The following is a 21,952-nucleotide window of genomic DNA, read 5'->3' as shown; positions in this document are numbered from 1 at the left end:
ACAACCCTACAATCATTATATGCCATCATCCGACCCAGGAGGTCACTATCGGATCCGACTTCCCAACGTCCTACTCCGTACAGTCCTCTGGATATAGGTTGGAGTCAATCTAACCCGATAAGGAGGCAAATTACCCGGGGAGCAATAGGGAGTCAGGTGGAGCCAGAAACTTCCATCATCGTCAAAGTCCTCCAATATCTGGCTGGATTCTGGATTCTGGATTCTGGATCCTGGATCCTGTCCGGATGCGCACGCGGGTCGGTACCAGACGATGGATGACGGATGATGAATAAGGAGGAGAATGATGAATCCAGAAGGAAGGAAAGTGGCGGTAATAAACCAGTTTGACCAGATGATAGATGGGTTATTCAGACTGGATCATGGATGGATCATGGATGCTGTTATCTCCCTTTTTCGGACATCCCTTGCCCATGTCGTGATTTGGATGGATCTTGCCTTGGATCTGCATTCTCCTCTCTACCCATATTCCTTTCCTTTTCCTCATATTTTCAATATCAGTGTATATTTTCAATATCAATGTGATTATTGTCCAGGCAATGTTTCTATAATTATAGTTCGGCCGAGTACATCCAAATCAGTGATGCATGTGTTCTCAGCATCCTAAACAGATCCTAAACCCGGCGGATCCTATAGTAGATAGTAATTGGGGTCATGACCCCTATCCGTCTACGGAGGACACTATGAGAACTCGTCATGTGGAATCGCCCAGCACACCATGCCACCTCACTTCTACCTATACAAGAGGAACATGTGTTGTCAGCTTTCACTCATTTTATAGACTTTATTTATTTAAATTTTCCTTATAGAATTTTTATATTACTTTCCCTCCCAGAGGGGAAGGATCAAGATTGAGCAAAATATAAATAAATCAACCTCAACAAGAGGTAAGCAACGAAAAGAGAAATTAATCTGTGTACCTTGACGATGCATTCATCGCCAATTAATGATTTGGCCTGCACTTGATGGCGCCCCTCGAATGTGACCACCACCGCCACGTGACAGCCATCTCCCATGCGCCCTGCATCGGTTACCTCCATCCTGGATCCTTTCCTTCTGGCTTCCAAGTTTTGCCTATCTCTTTCCTTTTCTTTTCTTTTTTCTTCTTTGTCTTTTTCACCAATGCGGTCAGGACGCTGATCCCAAGACATGCAATGTGTGGATCAGACTGACTATATCATCTCGTGTAGAGGACACAGCAAGGTGGTCAGACCCAGTCATGTATCCAAGCTCTACCGCGTGCTCTCGATGTTGGTACGACTACTCCTAAGAAAATGTAAAACTACGGGGAAGGCAACGAAATTGGCCCTCGTTGGTTGAAAATCGGACGACAACTCCAACTCCAACTCCCCCGCACCATCCAAAATGACCCCAAAAGACAAGTTACAGGTACTATGTAGGTTAGTAGAGTCGTTCAATGCCCAAAATGATTCCCCGAAAATGAGGCTGTCGGGACCAGTCAGGCCAAGCACCACCCACACATTCATAGTTCATGCGAAGCGAAGAAAATATCTTTGGTGAGGAGGGTGCAGCGGTCTTTTGAGAGAAGATCATTTTTGTCCATCACTTTAGCGTTGATGCCACATCGTCCAAGTGGGTCAGGTAGACGGCCAGACGGGGACCCGGAGTGATTCCTGAAGAAGTGGGTTGGGGATGCATGCCTGGGTGCCTGATCTTCACCTCCACTTGGTTGCGCTGGGTAGATCGCTGGTTAGGTGCGTGACACGGTGTCTTATGTCCTACACGATAGAATATAGATGCGCAGAGGGTTTGTTTCGTTTGTTTGGTGTTTTGGTCGCTTGATATGCACGCAAACCAGGAACTATATTCCTGCACAGGATTGAAATGAATACGTCGACTGGAAGTCTACCCCGGCGCTTCACTCCGGTCTCCACTTTCCGTCCTATATAAAAGTCTAGGTGGTGCTACGGGTCCCACGGCCTACAAAGGCAATTATGACGAGGGGGTCACGTTGGCCTTCGCACTGACGCTGCAGTACGGAACCCGGCAGGCTCACGTATGTATCCCGATCCATCTGACTCGGGTGGATCACTTGTGAGAAATGTCGGTCCGACAAGTACTCCTCGGGGAGGATCTTAGGGTAAAGCATTGAACCACGGTCTGACAAATGGGCTCCTATTCCAGAGGGTAATTTAGCTATCGACTAGATATATCATTCAGCTACCATATGTTAGAGCTAATGGGGTTGATCTTGACGTACTATGTAACCAATCATGGAGTCTGGAACCAGCTGCAATGTGCGTCTCCGGATATGGTTATCATTACGGACTGACAGAGTACTCGACCGGCACGAGGCAGGAAGGTAATGCACAGTTAACTCAATATAGTAGAAACGAAGATGCATTGAGGGGCATGGACGGTAGGCAGCCTCAGGCATATACAATATATATTACCCACCTCAAGCTCCAAAACTCTTGTGTCGTCTTAGTTCTCCATTTTGCGAATGCCTGTGAAGATCTAAGAAAGAATTTATGTACGTTACCTCGACGATGTTAGCAGAGAAAATAAGTACTAAAATGAGTTTGAGCTTCCATGGCAGGTTACATGCTGCAGCAGGTTTCGGATGCGACAAGAGTATCTGCAATAACCACAACAGAGCTTGAATATAACCTTGTCCTTGTATTCCTGATTATTCTTCAGAAACCCTGGTAATAGGCATTAAGCTTAATAAAATGCCAATGACCATTCTAGATCGCCGGTTTCCATCGCCGGATCCAGCCAAGCTGTAAACACAAACGTCATACTGACACAACAATGTCCAACCGCCACAACCAAGGTATATCACAGCTGAGCTACCTACTCTTTTCAACCAACTTTTCTTCTATCCCATCATTAAGACCTGTAATAATACAAATCACACCAATTGACACACCATGGAGCAACACATCGAACAGCCATCCAAGGGACCGCAGTCCCAGTTCGAGACTGGTAACTACCTATCTACATACACCTTCTCAACCCATACTAACAAGAAAAAGGCCACAACCCCCCAGTCCAACACATGAAACAACCAGGCCTCCAATCCCAAATGGGCGACCCAAAACCCACATCCACCCAACTCCCCACCGAAGACAGCGGCTACCAGACCTACAAAGCCGCCGGCAAGCTCACAGGCAAGAGAGCCGTCATCACAGGCGGCGACTCCGGCATCGGACGCGCCATCGCCATCCTCTTCGCCATGGAGGGCGCATCGTCCCTCCTCGTCCACCTCCCAGAGGAGGAATCCGACGCTGACGAGACTAGAAAGCGCGTCCAGAGCGCCGGCCAGCACTGCTACTCGCTGGCTGTGGACCTGCGCAGCAAGGAGAACTGCCAGAAGGTCGTCGATACCGCGATGCGGTGTCTCGGTGGGATTGACATCTTGATCAATAACGCCGCTTATCAGAATATGGTTGATGATATTCATGATCTTGATGAGTATGTACACCCTATACATCTCTTCTCCTCCTTTGAGACACCCAGATGCTAATGAAAAAAGCGACCAATGGATCAAAACCTTCGACACAAACATCCACCCCTACTTCTACCTCTCCAAATACGCCCTGCCACACATGAAACGCGGCTCAACAATCATCAACTGCGCCTCCATCAACGCCTACATCGGCCGCCCGGACCTCCTCGACTACACCTCCACCAAGGGCGCCATCGTCTCCTTCACCCGCGGCCTGTCCAACCAGCAGATTGGAAACGGGATTCGCGTGAATTGCGTTTGTCCCGGTCCTGGTATGTCCCCACTTTCCACCTACTCCCTATTGTCGAGAAATTGTTTGGTTGGTAAGATGCTAATGGGAAATTAGTCTGGACGCCGCTCATCCCGTCTACGATGACTAGCCAGGCGATGGAGCAGCTGCATGCGGTGCCGATGGGTCGGCCGGGCCAGCCGAGTGAGATCGCTACTTGTTTTGTCTTTTTGGCGAGTACGGATAGTAGCTATATCTCTGGGCAGTCGCTGCATCCGAATGGGGGGGTGGTGGTGAATGGGTGAGGGCGGTCATATCATATGCGATTGTGGTGGTTGACGTCATGGGATTTTGGAGGGATATGTGGTGGGGTAACAAAAGTATATGTACACGAAACAGGATTATAGGAAAAGAATGTGTATAGTATAGTAATTCAGTCATATCTTCATTTCATTTTACCTAATTGATTCTGCGCCGTACATACTGCGATAAAGAGATAAATGATGTTAACAGGTGAAAAACGCCTGTGCCAGTCGGAAAAAAAACACTCCTGTTTAGCTCGACAACCAAATCACTGACCAGCGGTAGCAAAGAAAACAGGACTATAGGAAATCATCATAGAAAAAGGGAAAAAGGGGAATCTACATGGCCATCTCTTCCTTGCCAGCATCCGGATCCAGATACGTCTCCTTCTCGGCCGCTTCGTACTCCCCGATCAGATCCATTACTACTGCTCGCGCTTCATCGAACTCGCCGAGACCGTCGGAGAAGGGGCTTTCCTTCTTGTACTGTTCCAGGAAGGCGTTGCGCTTTCGCAGTCGGTCGTACTGTTGCACGATCCGCTTGAACAGTGTCGCGACGGATGTGTGGTTCGCGAGCATCAGGCCGCTCACGCGGTTCGTGTTCTGGATGTAGGGCGACTTCCGCGTCAGGGCAACTTGGATACTGGCCGGGCCCCATGGGATAAACGATGCGAGGCGTCGCTCGCGGATACGGAGCAGGGACTTGTGAACGTCTGTCGGGTCGGCTTCGCCCTGGATGATGTTGAGGATGCTGATGTAGCAGCTGGATTTGCTGGGGTTGATCGAGACCATGCGGTTCTTGGGCTGCAACAGTCGACGCATCACGTCTAGGACGGTCGTCTTGCGCACTGTCTTGGCCTGGTCGATGTTGTCGCCTGTGAAGGGGGTGTACGATGTGAGGAGGAAGTGGCTGCGTGGCGTGGGGATCAAAGAGGCGATGATCCCGACGAGGTCGTTGTGCATGTATCCGGGGTAACGGAGTGTGGTGGTCGAAGCGGACATGACAGTAGAGACCTGCTTCTGTTAGCTTCGTACGCTTCGTGGTTTTCCGGGAGATTCTCACGAGTTGGTTAGTCTGCTGGAACGACGGTTCCTGCACGTGGAGTCGGTCGGCGACGATGCGCGACAAAGCGCCATTGTCCAACACAACCTATGTCATCTTTAGCCGCCGAACGTATACATCGCATCCGTAGAGCCTTACCACCGAGTCGGCATTCTGCGTCAACCGCCTCATAGTGAGTATGCTGTTGTACGGGTTGACCACCACGTCTGCTGACTGCGCGTCCGGAAACACGGAGTATGTCTGTATCAACTTCTTGGGGAATCGATCGTTCATGCGCTCCAGAATGAAACTCCCCAGACCGGAGCCAGTACCGCCTGCGATTGAATGCAAGAACATAAACCCCTACCAAAATGCCGTCAGCCACTCAGTTCAAGTGCGAGCAAAATCCCGGAGTTCCAAACCTCTAGCGAGTCACTGCCGTCCGCTTCCCGATCAATCATGTCAAAGATTTCCTCCTGCACATGCTCACCCGCAGCGTAGCCGGCGCCCCAGTTGTTCCCTGCACCACTGCCATGTGTCCCAATAAAGAAATTCTCGGGGTTGTAGATGTTCTTGTAGGGTCCGGTTTGGATGGAGTTGAGAACCTAGTAGGCCGGTCGACTTTTAGTGCGCTGTGCTTTGAAGACCGAAGCATGTCGGGATCACCAAGGTGGGTTACGTACCCTAGGTTCTAAATCAAGTAGGATCGCTCGGGGAATGTATCGCGTATCATCGCTCTGAGATTATCAACGTCAGCGTGCTTTCCACAACCACCCGTCGAAGTGTCGCACCTGGTAGAAGAACACGTCCTTGCGATCGCCGCCTTCGGTCGCGAACTCCTCTAGGTTTCCATCTTGGTTGATACCATGCTCCTGGCAAAGCTGTTGCCAAAACTGCCCACCGACTGCAAGTTACAATTCGTCAGCATGGGCATCGGGTTATCGCAATGGGGGCATCAGTGGTGCTGGGCAAATGGAGATGAAGATCGATCGTATGGTTTGCGGGTTTCATACCGTTGTTGCCGCACTGGCCGGCCTGGATGGTGATTATTTCCCTGCATGGTATATTAGTATCCTCGCGAGTATGTACACAATAAGTCAACTGGTGGGGGACACTGGATGGTGGACATACCTGGGCATCTTTGCTTAACCAGCGAAAGTGGTTGAGTTCATTGCGCACGCGTAGCGCGTTTCCGCGGGGAAACTTCCTTGCGGTGGCAGGCGGGCTGATGCCTGAGGCATAATAGTACTGCCGACAGAGAACAAACACAACGAAGATAAGGATGATAACCATTATCTTTGAGTATTCTTTATAAAAATGCTTTTACATACTATATTATGATATAGCTATTCAGTTTAATATACAATAAAGCTAACATCCGGTCCAAGGGTCAGCTCTTGTCAGCTGAATCCAGATATACAAAACCCATAGGCTTGACAGATAGGTTTGAATAGCAACAGCCCATACTAGTCGGTGCTCAGAACCGTGCTTTACACGACGTTACCAGCATCCCAGCGCCAGCGACAACGCCGTCGACGATGCTCACTTGACTTCCACGCTGCACACCGTAAGCCTTGACACATCCTTCTCGCACTGCGTCCTCCATCCCTGCCATACCGGCACAGCCCATACAGATCGCGGACAGCGGGTTGGGTGTGCTCTTAATCAATCTTTCGGTGGCTTCTATGATCCGTCGCTTCACTTCCTCTGGGGCAGTGGTATGCAGTTCCACGGCGGTAAGTCCGGTGGTCTCCACGCCAGCGAAGCGACCCAAGGAGCCCATCTGACCGCCAGAACCGACAAGCATTTGGGCAACAGCATTTCCGAGCTCTTCCTTCCAGACACTGCCGGTAGTAACTATCCCAAACGTATCCTTTGCTTGGGACTTCTGGAGGTCCTGAGACACCGTGAGTTGGAATGAGCTGATCAGAGACAAAGATGCCACAATGCTGGCTTCAAAAATTCCAGTCACGTATTTCCTTTTGATTTGCCCGGTTGACGAGGTACTAGTATCGGTTGCTTCCAATTTCGCCAAATCTTCTTTGATCATGCCCACGAGGGGATGAGCCGAATAGCATGCCACCAAAAACCCATCGTAATTTGGGAGGAGTGGTTCCACAAAGGGTTTGCAATGTAGAGCCGACTTGGCGGAATCATCCCCTGAATTGATGCTGGGGATGCCATCAATGACACGCCCGTCTGGAAGAGTGACTGATTGACTTGGAGCCGTGAAGAAGTCGAATTGGATGTCGGCGTAGTTGAGGTCTTCCACTATGGGACACAACGCATCAGTCATGTGGGTGGATGTGTTTGGGTTGATAACCAGGATCGAGAACTGCTTTTTAGCTGATGTAGACATGATTTTGATTGTAAGTAAATAGGCAGAAACAGTGTTGAATAGACTGTGCCATCCAGACAAACCCGTTCTATTTGTATCCTGGGCGTGGAAGTGTGGAGATAGTATTAGTATACAGCGGAAGTAATGGATTTATGGATGCGGGGAACGGCTTATCGCCCGGCATCTCCTCCCAGTTTCACTTCATTCAACTACTGACGTGCTTCCCATTCCACCATCTCGTAATCGGTCGTTTTATCGTTGATCGAACTGATCTTGAGAGATACAATAACATATCACTCTACTGTAAGTCATCCATCAACACACTATAAATCTGCGTCGTTGTTCCTGTCTGACTGTGTTGCTACCCCGCTATCTTGCAGCGATCAGTCGCATTCCGGTCTTCAGTCCCACAGCCTTCATCACGATACTTTAACGAAATGCCTTTGGTTGCTCAGAACCCCCTTCCCAGGGCCATCCTTGGTCTGATGACCTTTGGGCCGGATGAGTCCAAAGGAGCGCGGATCACATCGCTGGATGAGTTCAACAAGTGTCTCGATTACTTCCAGCAGCAGGGCTTCAACGAGGTCGATACTGCTCGGGTTTATATTGGTGGAGAACAAGAAGCCTTCACAGCCCAGGCAAAATGGAAGGAGCGTGGTTTGACTCTGGCAACTAAATGGTATCCTATCACGCCCGGTGGACACAAACCCGACGTTCTCCGTGAGCGCCTTGAACTCTCCTTGAAGGAACTAGGTACCAACCAGGTGGATATCTTTTATCTCCATGCACCGGACCGGTCGGTGCCCTTTGCAGAGACTCTGGAGACCGTGAACGAGTTGCACAAGGAGGGGAAATTCGTCGAGCTGGGTCTCAGTAACTATACGGCTTTTGAAGTTGCCGAGATCGTTACCATGTGCAATGAGCGCGGCTGGGTGCGACCAACCATCTACCAAGCCATGTACAACGCCATCAGTAAGTTTTTCGACAAGTGCAAAAGGTGCACCCTGCACTACACACCTACTGACCTAGGCCACTGCAGCGCGCTCCATCGAAACCGAACTTGTGCCCGCCTGCAAGCGCTACGGTATCGACATTGTCATTTACAACCCCCTTGCCGGAGGTATCTTTTCTGGCAAATACAAGTCGAAGGATGTTATTCCCGAAGATGGCCGCTACAGTGACAAGACGCACACTGGCGCGGTATACCGCAAGCGTTACTTCAAGGATTCGACGTTCGAGGCTCTGCGAATCATCGAGCCGGTCGTCGAAAAGCACGGCTTGACGCTCCCTGAAACCGCAATCCGCTGGGCGCACCACCACTCTGCCCTCAACATGGAAGGAAACGGTCGCGATGGGATTATCCTCGGAGTGAGCAGTTTCGCTCAGCTGGAAAGTAACCTTCGGGACGTCCAGAAGGGCCCCTTACCTCAGGAGGTGGTGGACGTTCTCGACCAAGCGTGGCTGATTACCAAGGCAACAGCCCCCGATTATTGGCACCTGGATCTGAAATACACATATGACACCCAGGAGGTTCTATTCAGTTCGAAGGCGAAAGCCTAGACGGCTCTAGAATGGCTACTAGCCCTTGGGATGGAGCCCACTACATACATAGCAATCTCATGCATCTATTGAACTCTAGCCCGTGATCCGAGGGATGTAATAAGCTATTTTAAACCGGGAGTCCAGAGTAAAGACCACAAAATACAGACAAGAACGGAGCATTTAGTCAGTCCCGACTAAACTCCAATAAAGGACGGAAAACGAACCCCAGCATGCCAGAGCCCTAGTACACGCCCTGCACGAAGTCCAATCGAGGATCTCGTCCCGAATTCTGGCGCATGTGCATTAGCCAGGATCTTGGGAATTCCACCTCACAAGGCCGGGAGGCCGGGGGGGGCTAGAATGCTCCTACTCGACCATCTGGATCCTCACAGCCCGCAGCGACGGCCCTTACCTTGAGCATGAGCGATATGCCAAAAAGCACATGACGAGATTCACACGAGAACTTGGTCTATAGTCACATTCTGCAGCCTGTCCTGTTCTAGTTAATCGGATAATCGTCGAGGGGTTGGTTGGTTACATTGGGCTTATCTTCTCTTCCTCTTCTCTACCCCAGCGCTCGTGAAGCGAAGAATGACACTGAAACATACATACATGCGGTCTTTAGCGTAACGTGACCATATACACCCTTCACGAAAGCCTTGGAAGGCGTGCATTCAAGGTCCGATATGCTACACTCTACTATGTGATGGTTCCTTGCCATGATACCGATTCCCTCACCCCGTATACTGAGACCCTCCTATGCGGCTACCAAGGAGTCCAACCGTGGCGTCGATATTTGTATCAAGGGGTCTATCTCATTTGATCTCATCTCGACGTTAGGAGTCATGGTATCGGTTATTTTTGCTTCAAGGGTATGGACTCAAGACATCCCATCGCGTGGTACGTTGTGGAGATGAACTAATTCATCTGCATGGAAGTTCAATTCAAATCATTCCCCTTCGGCCGTAACTTTAGATCCCGATACCACGCAGAGGCAATACTATATAACTGGCGCATGAGGTCGCTCCGGTCCCATGAAACTCTATACCTTTGCCTGTCATACCGTATAGGGATCCATCCCCACCTAATCCCGGAAACATGTCCCTAGCCATAGCCAGTCCACTCCCCAAGGGTATATCAACCGCCGACGACAACTCAACAACAACAACAACATCATCATCCTCAGACCTAGAGAAACACGCCAAAGCCACCACCATAAGCGTCACCGAAACGACAACCAAAACCCCCGACTCAAAATGCGCACCGCTAGGCAAACCATCCACCAGTCGCGGATTCCGGTTCCGCCGCTCTAAACGACACGATCCAAACGCAATAGCCACCCAGCCGTCAGTGTTCGACGACCCCGATCTTGCAGATGAGTACCAGCCACGGCCGGATTGGGAGAACATCCACCGGTTTGATCCCTCGGCGAGGTGGACGTGGGGTGAGGAGAAGGTGTGTTGTTACTTGATGTTGGAGTAAGATTTGTCTGTTAGGGCGTGCTGGCTGATGTGCGGTAGAAAGTCGTTCGGAAGCTGGATATGCGCATTATGGTGGGCGCTTGTTTGATGATTACGGCGTTGGAGCTGGATCGGTCGAATCTGCGTATGTTGGATTGGATGTTTTGATTTGTCTTGTGCGCTTGGCGTGTGGGTTGACTGACTGACTGACTGTCTGTAGAGCAAGCCAATGCGGATAATTTCCTGGGCGATCTCAACTTGACGAGAGACGGTATGTTCTATCGAGTGTCTTCTCTCTTTCCCACGTGGCTGGCGCATGCGATGGATGGAGGTCTGACGATTCTAGATTACAACCTGGGCAACACCATCTATCGATTGTGCTACATGCTCAGCGAGATCCCCGCCCAGTGTCTCGGCAAGAAACTCGGAGCGGACGTGTGGCTTCCGATTCAGATGTCATCGTGGTCGATCGTGGCCTGCTGTCAGTTTTGGCTATCGGGGAGAACGTCGTTCCTGGCTTGTCGGGCTTTGATTGGGATTCTGTCTGGGGGGTTTACGCCAACGGTGGGTTTGAGAGAGGAAAAGAAAAGAGAGGTTGAAAGAAGGGAATGCGCTGATTATTTGGTTACCCTAGATGATCTTATACCTTTCCTATTTCTACAAACACCACGAGCTGTCTATTCGTCTTGGGTTTTGGTATGCCGGGCTTTCGATGGCCGATATCCTCGCCGGATTTCTTGCCTATGGGATTCTGCACCTGCGTGGCGTGGGTGGTGTTGCAGGGTGGCGCTGGCTCTTCTTGATTGAGGTATGTCCCGTGGATATGGAGAGAGGACTCGCTGGTTAACCCAATTAGGGTCTGCTCACTTTGGTACTGGGCATCACATCTGTGTTGTATCTTCCTGCATCGCCGACGCAGACGGCAAACTGGATCCGAGGGAAGAAGGGCTGGTTTACAGAAAGGTACGGACGGCTGCACATGTAAGTGTTTGATACTAACAATCAGCAGGGAAGAAGTCGTGCTGGTCAATCGCCTGATCAGAGAAGATCCGAGCAAAGGCACGATGCACAATCGTCAACCGCTGACACCTAAGCTTGTACTGAAGAGCCTCTCGGATTTCGACCTGTGGCCGCTATACATTGTCGGGCTTACCTTTCTACTGCCAAAGAGTCAGTATACGTGTCCCGCGACGGCGATGTCAGGATCCTCCCGGGTGAACTAGGCTGATGATGTGGTTTGCAGCAACGGTGTCACAGTACTTCACTCTGTTCATGAGGGACTATGGATTCGACACCTTCGACACGATCCTGCTGGCCATCCCGTACAATGTAAGACGAGCTCCACGAGGCGCTCACGCTGGAGGCATGCTGACGAGCAGCCAGATGGGTGCGATAGTGACCAAGATCCTGCTGACCTACACCGCGGAGGCGCTGGGATCACTCGCTCTCATGGGGCTTGTCGCGCAGATTTGGGTCCTACCCCTGCTGATCTACATGAACGTCGTGGATTTCAGCCAGAGCAACAAGTGGGTAGCATGGACGATCCTCACACTCCTGCTGTCCCATCCAAGTGGTACGTTCAAATAGAGATTTCTCTAGTGTCGGTGCTCCAGTGACTGACAGCCCCAGCCCATGCTCTTCAGGCGGGATGGAACTCCCGAAACTCGAATAGCGTGCGCTCTCGGGCCCTGGCCGCCGCACTGTACAACATGTGCACGCAATTGTCGGGGATTATGGCGTCAAACGTCTACCAGGACTGTGAGTGTCGAGTGTCTCCCCAGTGGGTCAACGACACACGTATATAGATAGATGTGGCTGACGTGCGAAGGGGATGGACCTCGCTATGCGTTTGGGAACCGCCTTCTGTTGGGGATCGCGTGCACCAACATCGTCCTCTACATCGCGACGAAAGGATACTACATGCTGCGAAACCGCGACCGCGACCGAAAATGGACAGCCATGACAACAGACCAGCGACTTGACTACATTGCCACGACGACCGACCAGGGGAACAGACGACTGGACTTTCGGTTTGCGCACTGAAACCCGGGTGGCGGGTCCCAGTCAACGTAATGGCTGGGGGGAGAGAATATTGGTCATGGCCAAGAAGCTCGGCGCAAAGTCAAGGGGCGGAATGAGACGTGGTTAGTCATTTCCGTGGCGGCGTTAGGTAACTGAATGATGTGGAGGTCTGGAGGACAAGTAATTAAGTGGTTCCTGTTCTTTTTTCTGGGCATATGACTAAAAGATTGAACATGGGTGCCCGCGTTGGTAGGGATTTGACAGTAAGGGGGGCCAGTTCACTATCATTCCTTTGGACACAGCCCTGTGATCGCGTGGCGCCGATCGTTTTCCACTGGTGTTGTTGGTCGGATGGGATGAAGGATGTCATGACGAGTGGGCGATCGGGGCTGGACGGGTCAGCCTATCAGTATTCTTGAGAGACAGTGAGAGTAGGAGTCTCCTGATCATGTCTGATATTATCTCCAGTATTGAGTCGCAAGACAGACGAAGTTATACAAATCAATATATTGCAAGTAAGTTATGATGGTGATGATGAGTCAGCCGGATAGTTGCGGCACTAGTCCCAGAACGGAAGGTCATTGGGCTGGACCCGATGGGTCACGTGTATCCTGCCCGAAGCGGACTAGCGGCGTCCGATCGGCCGCATTCAACGTAACTGGATCTCTCGCCTCTCTCATCTCTCTTTCCCTCTCCTTGACTCTCTCTCGGTGGTTGTCATTTTCCATATTTTTGGTCTTTTTTACTGTGATTATATTTTAGATATTTTTCTTTTTTTTTCACCCATGGTTCTATCTCGAAATATCATCCCTCTATGTCATATTGCAACGCCTCATTCCCCCTGAGTTAATCGGCTTAGTCCATTTGGAGCCTGGCCTTATCGCAACCCGCATCTACCGCCATATCTCTTTTCCTCGGCTTCATCCACGCACAACTTCACTCCATGACTTGACTGTCCATTGGATTCATACCACTCCTCCATTCTTCTGGAAATATCTTCTGTATGGAGAATACGGCTCTTTTCTCCACCATTCCCTCGTTTTTACTTCGTCCGTCGACGTAAGCACCAGTCTTTCCGATCGAGTGCCGAGCATTCCCTAGGCATTCCACATCTCCCATCCTGTACAGGCATTCTCCCCAGGTACCAGATCAGGGCGTCGTGTCTGTTGAGTTTCCGTCGATCGGCATTTTATATAGCTCGATGAAAGGGCAACGGTCCTGAGATTGATACAAGGTGGCTTCAGCGACGAATACGCAACCCCCGGGTAGGAGGGAGGATCGCAGCCTATCCCCCGTTCTCGATTCTTCTGAACCCCACCATCACCCTGATGCCTCCGGTTACGATCACGATTCGGACGACGACGAAATGAATCGGCCACCTATGCGACAGTCGACGGAAGTCGCTCACCCCAATCAGCCGCTGCTGAAGCAAGAACAATCGCGACTGTCCACCTCCAGTCATCGCGATGGTGGTGCAGAAGGCAGGCCCATGCTGCACCATACCCGGCGGCCCACCATCCGCAGTAGGAGCCCGGAGCATACGGCGGATCGGGCCACCCGTCGCAAATATATCATCGCATCTGGTTTTCTGGTCTTGAGTTTGGTCAGTTTTGTCGTTCAGACTGAGACCGCCGTCTATATACAGCACGATTTGGGCTGGGACAAGCCGTATTGCATGCTGTAAGTGTTTCGCCTTTTTTTTTTTTTTTTTTTTTTGGGCAGATGCCTAACCACTGTGCTCGGACCAACAGCTACCTCACGCACGGATCATGGTCTCTCCTCTGGCCCTTCCAGCTCTTGATCTTGCGGTTACAGAATCGGAAAATGACATGGGATGCATTCTGGCGGCGCCACGTCTTCCTGTTGCGCACAACGGGGCAGATGGTGGAGGCCCAGGATATTCATCCCACTTCGCGCCATTCCCCGATTCCCTACCTGCTCAAGATGACGGTGTTTGTCACCAGCGCTCTCACCGTCGCCGGTGGGTCGTGGTATGTGGCCGTGAACATGACCACCGCCAGCGATCTGACAGCCATCTACAACTGCTCCGCCTTCTTCGCCTACGCGTTCTCCATCCCCTTACTCAAGGACAAGCTTCGCGCCGACAAGGTGTTTGCAGTGGGAGTGGCCATTGTCGGCGTGCTCGTCGTCGCCTACGGAGGTCACACTGAGAGCAAGAAGACGCCCGACGGCACGGTGGGTACGCCCCATGACGAGGCGCGAAATAGGTTGCTTGGAAATATCATCATCGGAATCGGCAGCGTGCTGTATGGTCTATACGAGGTCCTGTATAAGCGATACGCCTGCCCCCCGGAGGGCATCAGCCCCGGCCGGAGCATGATCTTCGCCAACACCTTTGGCAGCCTCATCGGCTGCTTCACGCTCTCCGTCTTGTGGATCCCGCTGCCCATCCTGCACGTCCTGGGTCTGGAGACCTTCCGCTGGCCCACGGGCGAAGCCGCCTGGTTGCTCGTCATTTCCGTCATCGCCAACGCCAGTGAGTTTCACTCCCTTTCTCTCCACAACAACCAGCCCCCTTCACATATTTTTGCAATAAAAAAAGACTGAAAAACTAACAACAAACAGCATTCTCCGGCGCCTTCCTTGTCCTCATCTCCCTCACCTCCCCCGTCCTCTCCTCCGTCGCCGCCCTCCTCACCATCTTCCTCGTCGCCATCGTCGACTGGATGCGCACCGGCCAGCCCCTCTCCATGGGCTCCATCATCGGCGGCGTCCTCATCATAGTGGCCTTCTTCCTCCTCAGCTGGAGCACCTACCGCGAGATGAACGAGGAGCGATTAAAGAAGTTGGAACACGAGCAAGTCGAGTCGGGGAGTGATGATTGATTGGTTTATATAGATTGGTTTTTTCCTCTTTTCTTTGAGTATATAGATTTTCCTACCTACCTACTACCTACTACATGTTTCATTTACAAGATTTACTTCTTTTATTATTATTCTTTCTTTTTACCCTTGTGTTTTACCCTTGTGCGTGTGTGGTCTTATCTCTTACAGGTTATTTTCCTCCACTGACCCGCTTGCCATATATAGAAACGACGTGTCTCATCTGGGTATAGATAGACTTTTCGCGTTTATACTTTACTTTCTTTCTTACTTTCTGTCTATTGTTTCATTTGTTTTTACAAGCATCAGCTGGCGCTTTTTTCCCTTTTCTCCTTCTCTTCAATTCAATGGATAGATCTCTCCCCTCCTTTCTGTCATCCGTTGCTTCCATCTCCCTGCCTGGTCGGGATAATTTCAATATAATATATATAGTATAGCGTTATAGTATATCAACTACTCTATATGACCACTACTACTGCCCACAAGTATACACAGGTCCCGTATCACACCGGGTGCTCATTTTTCTATATACTAGCTACATTGAAAACGGGGGACACGGAAGTGTAAAAAAGAAAAATTGAAAATGGAAATGTTGGTGTTGATCTGGGGGGAATAGTACCGAAGAGCCTGGTTGATGTTGAGTCCTTTCATGTATGTAGCGGTGACCGGTCAACTGGTCATGAGACGTTTGTCTAGGTAAGGGAGGGCGAGGGCGAAAGAACCGTGCATCAACAGGAAGCGGGGGTGGTTGTCTGGGGGCTAGACTAGGGAGAAGAGACGGGAGGGGTGTTGAGTAGGGATGAATGCGACGTTTCGCTTTATCTCGGACCGAGCTTGGCCAGGGCGCGAGCGCCCTGTTCTTCCCACTCTTGCTTGGAGACCCACATGTCTTCCTTGTCGGCGATCTGGAGAGAGTTAGATAAGAGGATAGGGGAGGGTTGGGTCAAGGGTTCGTACCAGGTTGGCGAGCACAGCTCCGCCCAGGAACACCATGTGTCTCCGTCGGGGCGGGTCCTCGATGCGCACCTTGAATTTCTGGGACACGTTAGCGGGAGGGGGACTAGGATGGTGATCTGAGAAATCAACATACGTTCAACCGCTCCGGATCTCCTTGGAGGACTCGCGTCAGCCACAGCTGCTTCAGCTCCTTCTCCAACCGCGACGGCAGACCCGGGTACATGCTGCTACCACCGCTGAGCACGACAGCCTTGTACAGACTGGAGCGCACATCGACATCGGCGCCCTGGATGGTGTTGAAAAGCAGTTCGGCGATACCGGGCTGGTCGACGTCGACCAGGTGGGGCTGGAAGAGACACTCGGGGGCCTCGAAGCGCTCGCTGCCGACGCGGATGACGCGACCGTCGGGAAGGGTGTAGGATTCGACCAGGACGGTGGTGTCCTCGGAGAGCTGCTTGTCCAGCTCCAGGTCGTAGGAGACGTAGCAGAGCTTCTCCTTGATCTGGCGCACGGTTTCGAAGTCGGCCGTGCGGTTCAGGGCGTAACCGCGGCGCAGCAGCAGCGCGATCAGGTTACGGGTGACATCGCGACCGGCCACGTCCAGCCGGCGGATGTGGTGGTTCAGGACGGTGGATTCGTAGACGGGGATGACGTGGGTGACGCCGTCACCGGAGTCGACGACCACTCCGCTGCTGAGACCTAGACGGGGGGTCAATCCGACAGTCTCCGAACGGGATCCAGCATGACTATATTCATCCAGCGCACTTACCCTGGGCGTACAGTGCAAGCACAGCTTGAATGGCGACGTATACACCGCCAAAGTTGTAGCCCTCCAACATGGTCTCGCACATCTGCTCGCGGTTCTTCAGGGGGTTCATGGGAGGTTCGGTGAGGAGGATCTTGCGACCCGTGGGATCGATCTTCATCTTTTCGTAAAAGGTGTAGTTCCAGAGATGTTGCATGTCGTCCCATTTCTTCACGATACCGTTTTCCATCTATGTCGGGGGAGGTCGTAGGTTAGCAGCGGAACGGGCACGAGCTAGGATAGTAGGGGGCTGGCTCATGGCGGGAAAGGTCGACTCGGAGCGGTAGGCGAGGGAACGTACAGGATAGCTGATCTGGAGCATAGACCGGGCGGCGGCGGCTTCATCACCACACATGATATCCTTGACGACGATGTCTCCAGCCTGCTCTTCAGTTCGCAGGATGGGACGCCCCACTATCGAGGGGAACTGGTGCTCTGGGAAGTTCTGCGGGGGTTAACGTTAACAGGGATCCCCAGTAAATGCAGAAAATCCAAGAGACAGATATCGTACCTGCGCAGCATATCCAACCTTGAGGAAACCGGTTCCTCCGTCGAGCACTGTGAAGGGAAAGCTGGTTAACCAGGATCGGGCGGGATACGTAACCCGGGGGGAGCTCACCAATGGGCATATCCGCCATGATGGAAGAGGGGGAAAGGAATTCAGGGGGAGCAATCTAGTCAATTCCGGTACGAGAGGAGAAAGCCGTCATGAGAGGGCAGAAGAGGGAACAAAAGGTGGAATCGAGGGACAAGATGGGGGGATGATGGGAAGGTCGCAGATGGAGGAGAGGATGGATATGAGGGGAACAGCAGGAGACGCAGTCACCGCCGTTTGCCTGGTTTGTTCCGTCACTGCCTGAGGCAGACATCTCTCCTTCTCCATCTCCACACAACAACATCTATAGTGGTATCCCCCACGATCATCTAGACGATTCAGATAGCTATAGAGCTAATCGTGTAGACTCGTGGCCATCACTCGGTATATACACTGATTCCGACCCCCCGAGCCCCGTACGCCCGCGTCCGGCCGACATCGGGCCCACCCGGCGGGTATCCAGCACCTCCGTCTATATCAACCGCTGATAGACTTGATATCTGATACACTCTCGACATCAATCCAGCAAGCAGATCCACCTCATCAAGATGACCAGAATCGGCTGGGTATGTTTAACCTCCTTTGCCTCCACAATAAGAACATCCGAACTGACAAAAACAGTACGGTCTCGGGTCCATGGGCCTGGCCATGGCCAACAACCTGCAACGGCACCTAGCCACCAAAAATGCCCTGAGCCTGCTCTACAACAACCGCACCATGGCGCGCGGCGACGCCCTCAAGGCGCTGGGCGGCACGCCCGAAGCTAGTTTCGAGCAGCTAATCGGCAAGTGCGGCATTATCTTCACCATGGTGCGTCTACCCATCGTCAGGGAAGTATCGGATACATACATACATAGTATTATCCTCTACTTCAACCCACAATGCAATGCAATGAATGGCAGCAGCCCATCAATGTAAACAACAAGATAATAACCCCCAAAAAGATCTCCAACGACACCGTCCTCCAAAACCTCATCAGCAAAGCCCTCGCATCCGGCCACTCCCTCAAAGACAAAATCTTCGTCGACTGCTCCACCGTGCACCCGCACACCGTCGGGCTAACCGTCTCCAAGCTCGCCGCGCAGCAAGCCTCCTTCGTCGCGGCCCCCGTCTTCGGCGGGAACCCCATCGCCGTCGACGGCAAGTTGGTCTTCGCGATGGCGGGGCCGAAGCGCGCTACCGACGCCGTGCGTCCTTTGATTGATGGCGTTATGGGTCGGAGGGTGATTGAGTGTGGGGAGGATGCGACGCGGTCGTCGCTTTTGAAGATTGCTGGGTTAGTTTCCTTTCCCTACCTTCATTGTATTGATTTCTATCCGTATGGATATAGAGACTGATTGCTTGACGGATGACATTATAGAAACATCGTCACCGTAAACCTAATGGAAGCCGTCGGCGAAGCGCAAGTCTTCGCCGAGCGAACAGGCCTAGGAACCGCGCCCATGGAGGAGCTAATCGGTGAAGCATTCGGGCCTGTCGCAGGAGGATATTCCAAGAGGTGATCCCCATTCTCTCTCCTTTCCTTTCCCCCCTTCATCTTTACAACCTCCCAAGTTCGAAAATACTAAAAGAAAAATAGATTAACAACAGGCGCCTACGCGCCCCCCCTCAGCACACGCCCCGGCTTCGGCGTCTCGCTCGCCATCAAAGACGCGAACCACGCGCGCACGATGGCAAAAGACCACAACGTCGAGTTGCCCGGGTTGGAGATCGCGCAGGAGAACATGGAGGCGGCGCGCGACTACGCGGGCGAGTGTCTCGATAGTAGTGCTATGTATGGGGTTCTGCGGCAGAAGGCTGGGATGGAGTTTTGGAATGAGAAGAGTAGGGGTGGGGATGGACAATAGATGTGTTTATATATAGAGCATCGTTTAGGTTGAGAACTAGATCCCAATACAGTGTAGGATAGATGAGGTTTTGATTATCATGATAAGCTTCCTTGATTCTCGCTCGTCTTGTCATTGCGCCAAGATACGAGCTATTTGAATATATAAATGTACAGAGAAGGTAATTAGAAGGTGGTGGCACAGGGGTTCCGGACGCGTGTGCGCGTCTCATGCCGTGGTATCTATCCAGTGTCGCTACAAGATCCGGCCCCGACCGTGGGAGATGCCACGAGGTAACAGCAAAGTAGCCATGACTAGACTACAGAGGCCAGACGCAGGCCTAGTTGCATACGGCGACCCGGATCAGGGATCGCCGGGCCTAGTTGGGGAAGTATATATATTCCCAGGCGCCCATCGCCTAGCTGAAATGCCAAAGACACCAAATCCACGATTAAACCCATGAGGGGAGATCTGCTGTGTTAAGCAAACGCTGCGGGAAGAATAATAAACGGATAACTCCGCTACGTTCAACCGGTATTCTTGATTCTGGCCGTCTCGGCCAAGCCAGGAAATGCGTCGACGAAGGCCGGGCCCAGTGTCCAGTTCTGCAAGTTGCGCAGATGGCGCTCAAATACCGGGTTGATGATCAGTTCGTCGCTGTCGCCCGTCGATAGGAGGCAGTCTGTCGCCTCGTACGGCCAGTTGACGGAGAGAGTGCGCGTGTACGGGATGAACCAGCTCTCGAACGGGTAATCCTTGTGCGCCGTGATCACCCGGTCCCGCATACGGGGCCATGGCAGGTAGTCCATCCAGGCTGGGTGTGGGGTGAGGATCTGCGACGGCCGCGGCGTCAGCCACTCCGGCAGGCGGTCGTAGTTCTCCGGCGTGGAGTAGATTTGCCACCGCATCAGGAGGAACATCATGTACAGCACGCCTATTTGCTCGGGGAGCGACGAGATATCCGGGAATGTGCGCAGAACGTCCGTGAACACCTTGGACAGCGGGTGCGAATAGACGCTCATTTCGGGGTTGAGCAACGACGACACGCTGGGATAGGGAGGGCCCACTAGCTTCTGCCTGGGTACGCCTTTGGCCGCCTGGCGCTGTCGATTGTGGAGGAAATCCAGCAGGATCGCATCAAGCGTGCACGTCGGCGGGATGTTTCGCACTGGCGTCTGGTGAGCCGACGCCGACTGGTCCTCGCTGGGAGATGGGTATGCCGAGGTCGGCGTCATCTGCACCGTTGGCACGGCCTCTGCCGAGCGATGAAAGCTCTCCACTCGCGGAACCCGTTGCGACGCGTCGAGGAGGAAGTCGAAGCCCATTCGCTCATCGGCCCCAAAGTCCAGCCCGTGGGCCAGGTGATGGCGCTGGTAATCGAATGCGATGCGGAAGGAAGCCCCTGCAGGGCCTGTCGCACTTCCGCGCCCGCTCGCCCCCAAGATCGGCGCCGAATGGGTGGAAGATGGGGTGCTGGTGATGGATTCGGAGAATGATTGATCGGGCGGGGCCGTTCGATGGCTATTATGAGGAAATGTATGGTGCTCGAGAAGGGAGGAGGCGGACAAGGGGGCTATCGATGTCTGAACCGGGGCGGAACCTGTCGCTGGAGAACCTTGGAGGTGAGTCAACTTCCCAACCATCAACGTCGTAGAGAGAGACAAGGAGAGAGGATGAGACTAACTGGATGATTCATGTTTCCCAACCAGGGGCTGGATAATGTCCATCATCGCCTTCAAACTCCGACGAATCTCGCGATTCTCCGCCTGGATCGCCTCATTCTGCTTGAGCGCGGACTGCAGATCCAAGAAAGGTTTCTGGGAGCTCAGCTCACGGACCTGCAGCTCCAGCGCATCAATATGAGACTTGGTCCTCTCACGAATCGCGCGCTGGGCCTGCCGATCGTTGGCCCGTTTCTTGGCCAGCTGGTCGGGAGTCAGATTTGCGACCCCGCGGGCAGACATGCTGTTCAGCTTGCGCTTTCGCCCCGCCGGACCGCATCCGTCCGTCCCCGGCGTATCCGCGTCGGCGGAGTTAGGCCCGGACGGCGTGGGAGATGCCTCCAGTTTGACGTAGTCGGGATCGAGGGGGGCGGAGGAGGGGGCGGTCGAGTGGGGGATGGACGAGGCGGATTCGAGGGCCGCGGATGATGCTAGATCATCGATATTAGGGATGCGGGTGGCCATTACCTCGCTCGAGTGGTGGTCGATCGAGAATGGCCATTCACATGCGCAGGGAGCGCTCGATAGATGGGAGGGGTTGCGCAGTCGATGGTTTCCAGAGGGACAATCTGGTCAACAAGGGAGGGATTCCGGGAGGAAAGCGTTGGTCGAGATGAGTGGAAGCAGTAGGGCGATCAATATGAGTGTGGCAATTGTTGTAATGACCTCCAACGTCGGCGGAGAGCGATGATAATGTTCTTATTGGAAACGAGCAAGGGAGAAAGAAGGAGAAGGTGAGATGAGTCGGCTCGGCAGGCGTGGAGTTTCTAGCGGCTGGAC

At 52.6% G+C, this 21,952-nt stretch overlaps 9 protein-coding genes across 9 annotated transcripts; 5 read left to right on the top strand and 4 right to left on the bottom strand.

Moving 5' to 3' along the window:
- Positions 1-2,912: 2,912 nt before the first annotated feature.
- On the top strand, positions 2,913-4,024 carry P168DRAFT_308670 (oxidoreductase, short-chain dehydrogenase/reductase family; the record flags this gene model as incomplete). Its single annotated transcript, XM_024839221.1, has 4 exons — positions 2,913-2,967; positions 3,018-3,456; positions 3,518-3,762; positions 3,837-4,024. The coding sequence occupies 4 exons, from the start codon at positions 2,913-2,915 to the stop codon at positions 4,022-4,024; spliced, it is 927 nt and encodes a 308-aa protein (XP_024697498.1).
- A 133-nt stretch (positions 4,025-4,157) lies between these two features.
- On the bottom strand, positions 4,158-6,207 carry P168DRAFT_323951 (gamma-tubulin mipA). The gene is made up of 8 exons (XM_024840758.1): positions 6,195-6,207; positions 6,077-6,117; positions 5,855-5,967; positions 5,747-5,800; positions 5,486-5,668; positions 5,223-5,426; positions 5,085-5,171; positions 4,158-5,035 (listed from the first exon to the last, which is right to left on the bottom strand). The coding sequence occupies exons 1-8, from the start codon at positions 6,200-6,202 to the stop codon at positions 4,361-4,363; spliced, it is 1,365 nt and encodes a 454-aa protein (XP_024697497.1). The 5' UTR covers positions 6,203-6,207; the 3' UTR covers positions 4,158-4,360.
- A 178-nt stretch (positions 6,208-6,385) lies between these two features.
- Positions 6,386-7,504, bottom strand: P168DRAFT_286979 (aspartate/glutamate racemase family protein). Its single transcript, XM_024836472.1, has one exon. It carries the CDS (start codon positions 7,420-7,422, stop codon positions 6,541-6,543), a length of 882 nt encoding a protein of 293 aa, XP_024697496.1. The 5' UTR covers positions 7,423-7,504; the 3' UTR covers positions 6,386-6,540.
- A 113-nt stretch (positions 7,505-7,617) lies between these two features.
- On the top strand, positions 7,618-9,035 carry P168DRAFT_263282 (aldo/keto reductase family protein). Its single transcript, XM_024834790.1, has 3 exons — positions 7,618-7,704; positions 7,782-8,373; positions 8,441-9,035. The coding sequence occupies exons 2-3, from the start codon at positions 7,839-7,841 to the stop codon at positions 8,959-8,961; spliced, it is 1,056 nt and encodes a 351-aa protein (XP_024697495.1). The 5' UTR covers positions 7,618-7,704; positions 7,782-7,838; the 3' UTR covers positions 8,962-9,035.
- Positions 9,036-10,041: 1,006 nt separating this feature from the next.
- On the top strand, positions 10,042-12,893 carry P168DRAFT_308667 (putative MFS transporter; the record flags this gene model as incomplete). Its single annotated transcript, XM_024839220.1, has 12 exons — positions 10,042-10,075; positions 10,214-10,398; positions 10,464-10,548; positions 10,624-10,674; positions 10,750-10,967; positions 11,038-11,211; positions 11,260-11,366; positions 11,413-11,573; positions 11,647-11,732; positions 11,787-11,976; positions 12,033-12,161; positions 12,232-12,893. The coding sequence occupies 12 exons, from the start codon at positions 10,042-10,044 to the stop codon at positions 12,444-12,446; spliced, it is 1,635 nt and encodes a 544-aa protein (XP_024697494.1). The 3' UTR covers positions 12,447-12,893.
- Positions 12,894-13,791: 898 nt separating this feature from the next.
- On the top strand, positions 13,792-15,271 carry P168DRAFT_278440 (DMT family transporter; the record flags this gene model as incomplete). The annotated part of the gene is made up of 3 exons (XM_024835692.1): positions 13,792-14,105; positions 14,177-14,922; positions 15,012-15,271. The coding sequence occupies 3 exons, from the start codon at positions 13,792-13,794 to the stop codon at positions 15,269-15,271; spliced, it is 1,320 nt and encodes a 439-aa protein (XP_024697493.1).
- Positions 15,272-15,766: 495 nt separating this feature from the next.
- Positions 15,767-17,945, bottom strand: P168DRAFT_286975 (actin-related protein 2). The gene is made up of 7 exons (XM_024836471.1): positions 17,650-17,945; positions 17,542-17,588; positions 17,332-17,475; positions 16,995-17,220; positions 16,359-16,924; positions 16,226-16,303; positions 15,767-16,173 (listed from the first exon to the last, which is right to left on the bottom strand). Exons 1-7 carry the CDS (start codon positions 17,666-17,668, stop codon positions 16,087-16,089), a joined length of 1,167 nt encoding a protein of 388 aa, XP_024697492.1. The 5' UTR covers positions 17,669-17,945; the 3' UTR covers positions 15,767-16,086.
- Positions 17,946-18,143: 198 nt separating this feature from the next.
- P168DRAFT_286973 (NAD(P)-dependent oxidoreductase) lies at positions 18,144-19,477 on the top strand. The gene is made up of 5 exons (XM_024836470.1): positions 18,144-18,191; positions 18,247-18,435; positions 18,570-18,901; positions 18,986-19,123; positions 19,205-19,477. Exons 1-5 carry the CDS (start codon positions 18,174-18,176, stop codon positions 19,470-19,472), a joined length of 945 nt encoding a protein of 314 aa, XP_024697491.1. The 5' UTR covers positions 18,144-18,173; the 3' UTR covers positions 19,473-19,477.
- Positions 19,478-19,589: 112 nt separating this feature from the next.
- P168DRAFT_247418 (bZIP transcription factor) lies at positions 19,590-21,822 on the bottom strand. Its single transcript, XM_024834080.1, has 2 exons — positions 21,136-21,822; positions 19,590-21,057 (listed from the first exon to the last, which is right to left on the bottom strand). The coding sequence occupies exons 1-2, from the start codon at positions 21,635-21,637 to the stop codon at positions 19,979-19,981; spliced, it is 1,581 nt and encodes a 526-aa protein (XP_024697490.1). The 5' UTR covers positions 21,638-21,822; the 3' UTR covers positions 19,590-19,978.
- Positions 21,823-21,952: the final 130 nt, after the last annotated feature.

This window comes from Aspergillus campestris (genome assembly GCF_002847485.1).
Source record: "Aspergillus campestris IBT 28561 chromosome Unknown P168scaffold_1, whole genome shotgun sequence".
Taxonomy (NCBI): Eukaryota; Fungi; Ascomycota; class Eurotiomycetes; order Eurotiales; family Aspergillaceae; genus Aspergillus; species Aspergillus campestris.
The sequence above is the reverse complement of the archived record's forward strand: the minus strand, read 5'-3'. Positions and strand labels throughout refer to the sequence as shown.

Coding starts and splice junctions, on each gene's coding strand:
- P168DRAFT_323951 (XM_024840758.1), bottom strand. Junction 5,801..5,854: donor AGGACGTGTTCTTCTACCAG/GTGCGACACTTC, acceptor TGATAATCTCAG/AGCGATGATACGCGATACAT. Junction 5,669..5,746: donor TACTTGATTTAGAACCTAGG/GTACGTAACCCA, acceptor CCGGCCTACTAG/GTTCTCAACTCCATCCAAAC.
- P168DRAFT_286979 (XM_024836472.1), bottom strand. CDS start 7,422: ATGTCTACATCAGCTAAAAAGCAGTTCTCGATCCTGGTTATCAACCCA.
- P168DRAFT_263282 (XM_024834790.1), top strand. CDS start 7,839: ATGCCTTTGGTTGCTCAGAACCCCCTTCCCAGGGCCATCCTTGGTCTG. Junction 8,374..8,440: donor AGCCATGTACAACGCCATCA/GTAAGTTTTTCG, acceptor AGGCCACTGCAG/CGCGCTCCATCGAAACCGAA.
- P168DRAFT_286975 (XM_024836471.1), bottom strand. Junction 16,925..16,994: donor GCTTGCACTGTACGCCCAGG/GTAAGTGCGCTG, acceptor CCCCCCGTCTAG/GTCTCAGCAGCGGAGTGGTC. Junction 16,304..16,358: donor GAGATCCGGAGCGGTTGAAC/GTATGTTGATTT, acceptor AACGTGTCCCAG/AAATTCAAGGTGCGCATCGA.
- P168DRAFT_286973 (XM_024836470.1), top strand. Junction 18,436..18,569: donor GCGGCATTATCTTCACCATG/GTGCGTCTACCC, acceptor ACCCCCAAAAAG/ATCTCCAACGACACCGTCCT. Junction 19,124..19,204: donor GCAGGAGGATATTCCAAGAG/GTGATCCCCATT, acceptor AAAGAAAAATAG/ATTAACAACAGGCGCCTACG.
- P168DRAFT_247418 (XM_024834080.1), bottom strand. CDS start 21,637: ATGGCCACCCGCATCCCTAATATCGATGATCTAGCATCATCCGCGGCC. Junction 21,058..21,135: donor TGGGAAACATGAATCATCCA/GTTAGTCTCATC, acceptor AAGGTTCTCCAG/CGACAGGTTCCGCCCCGGTT.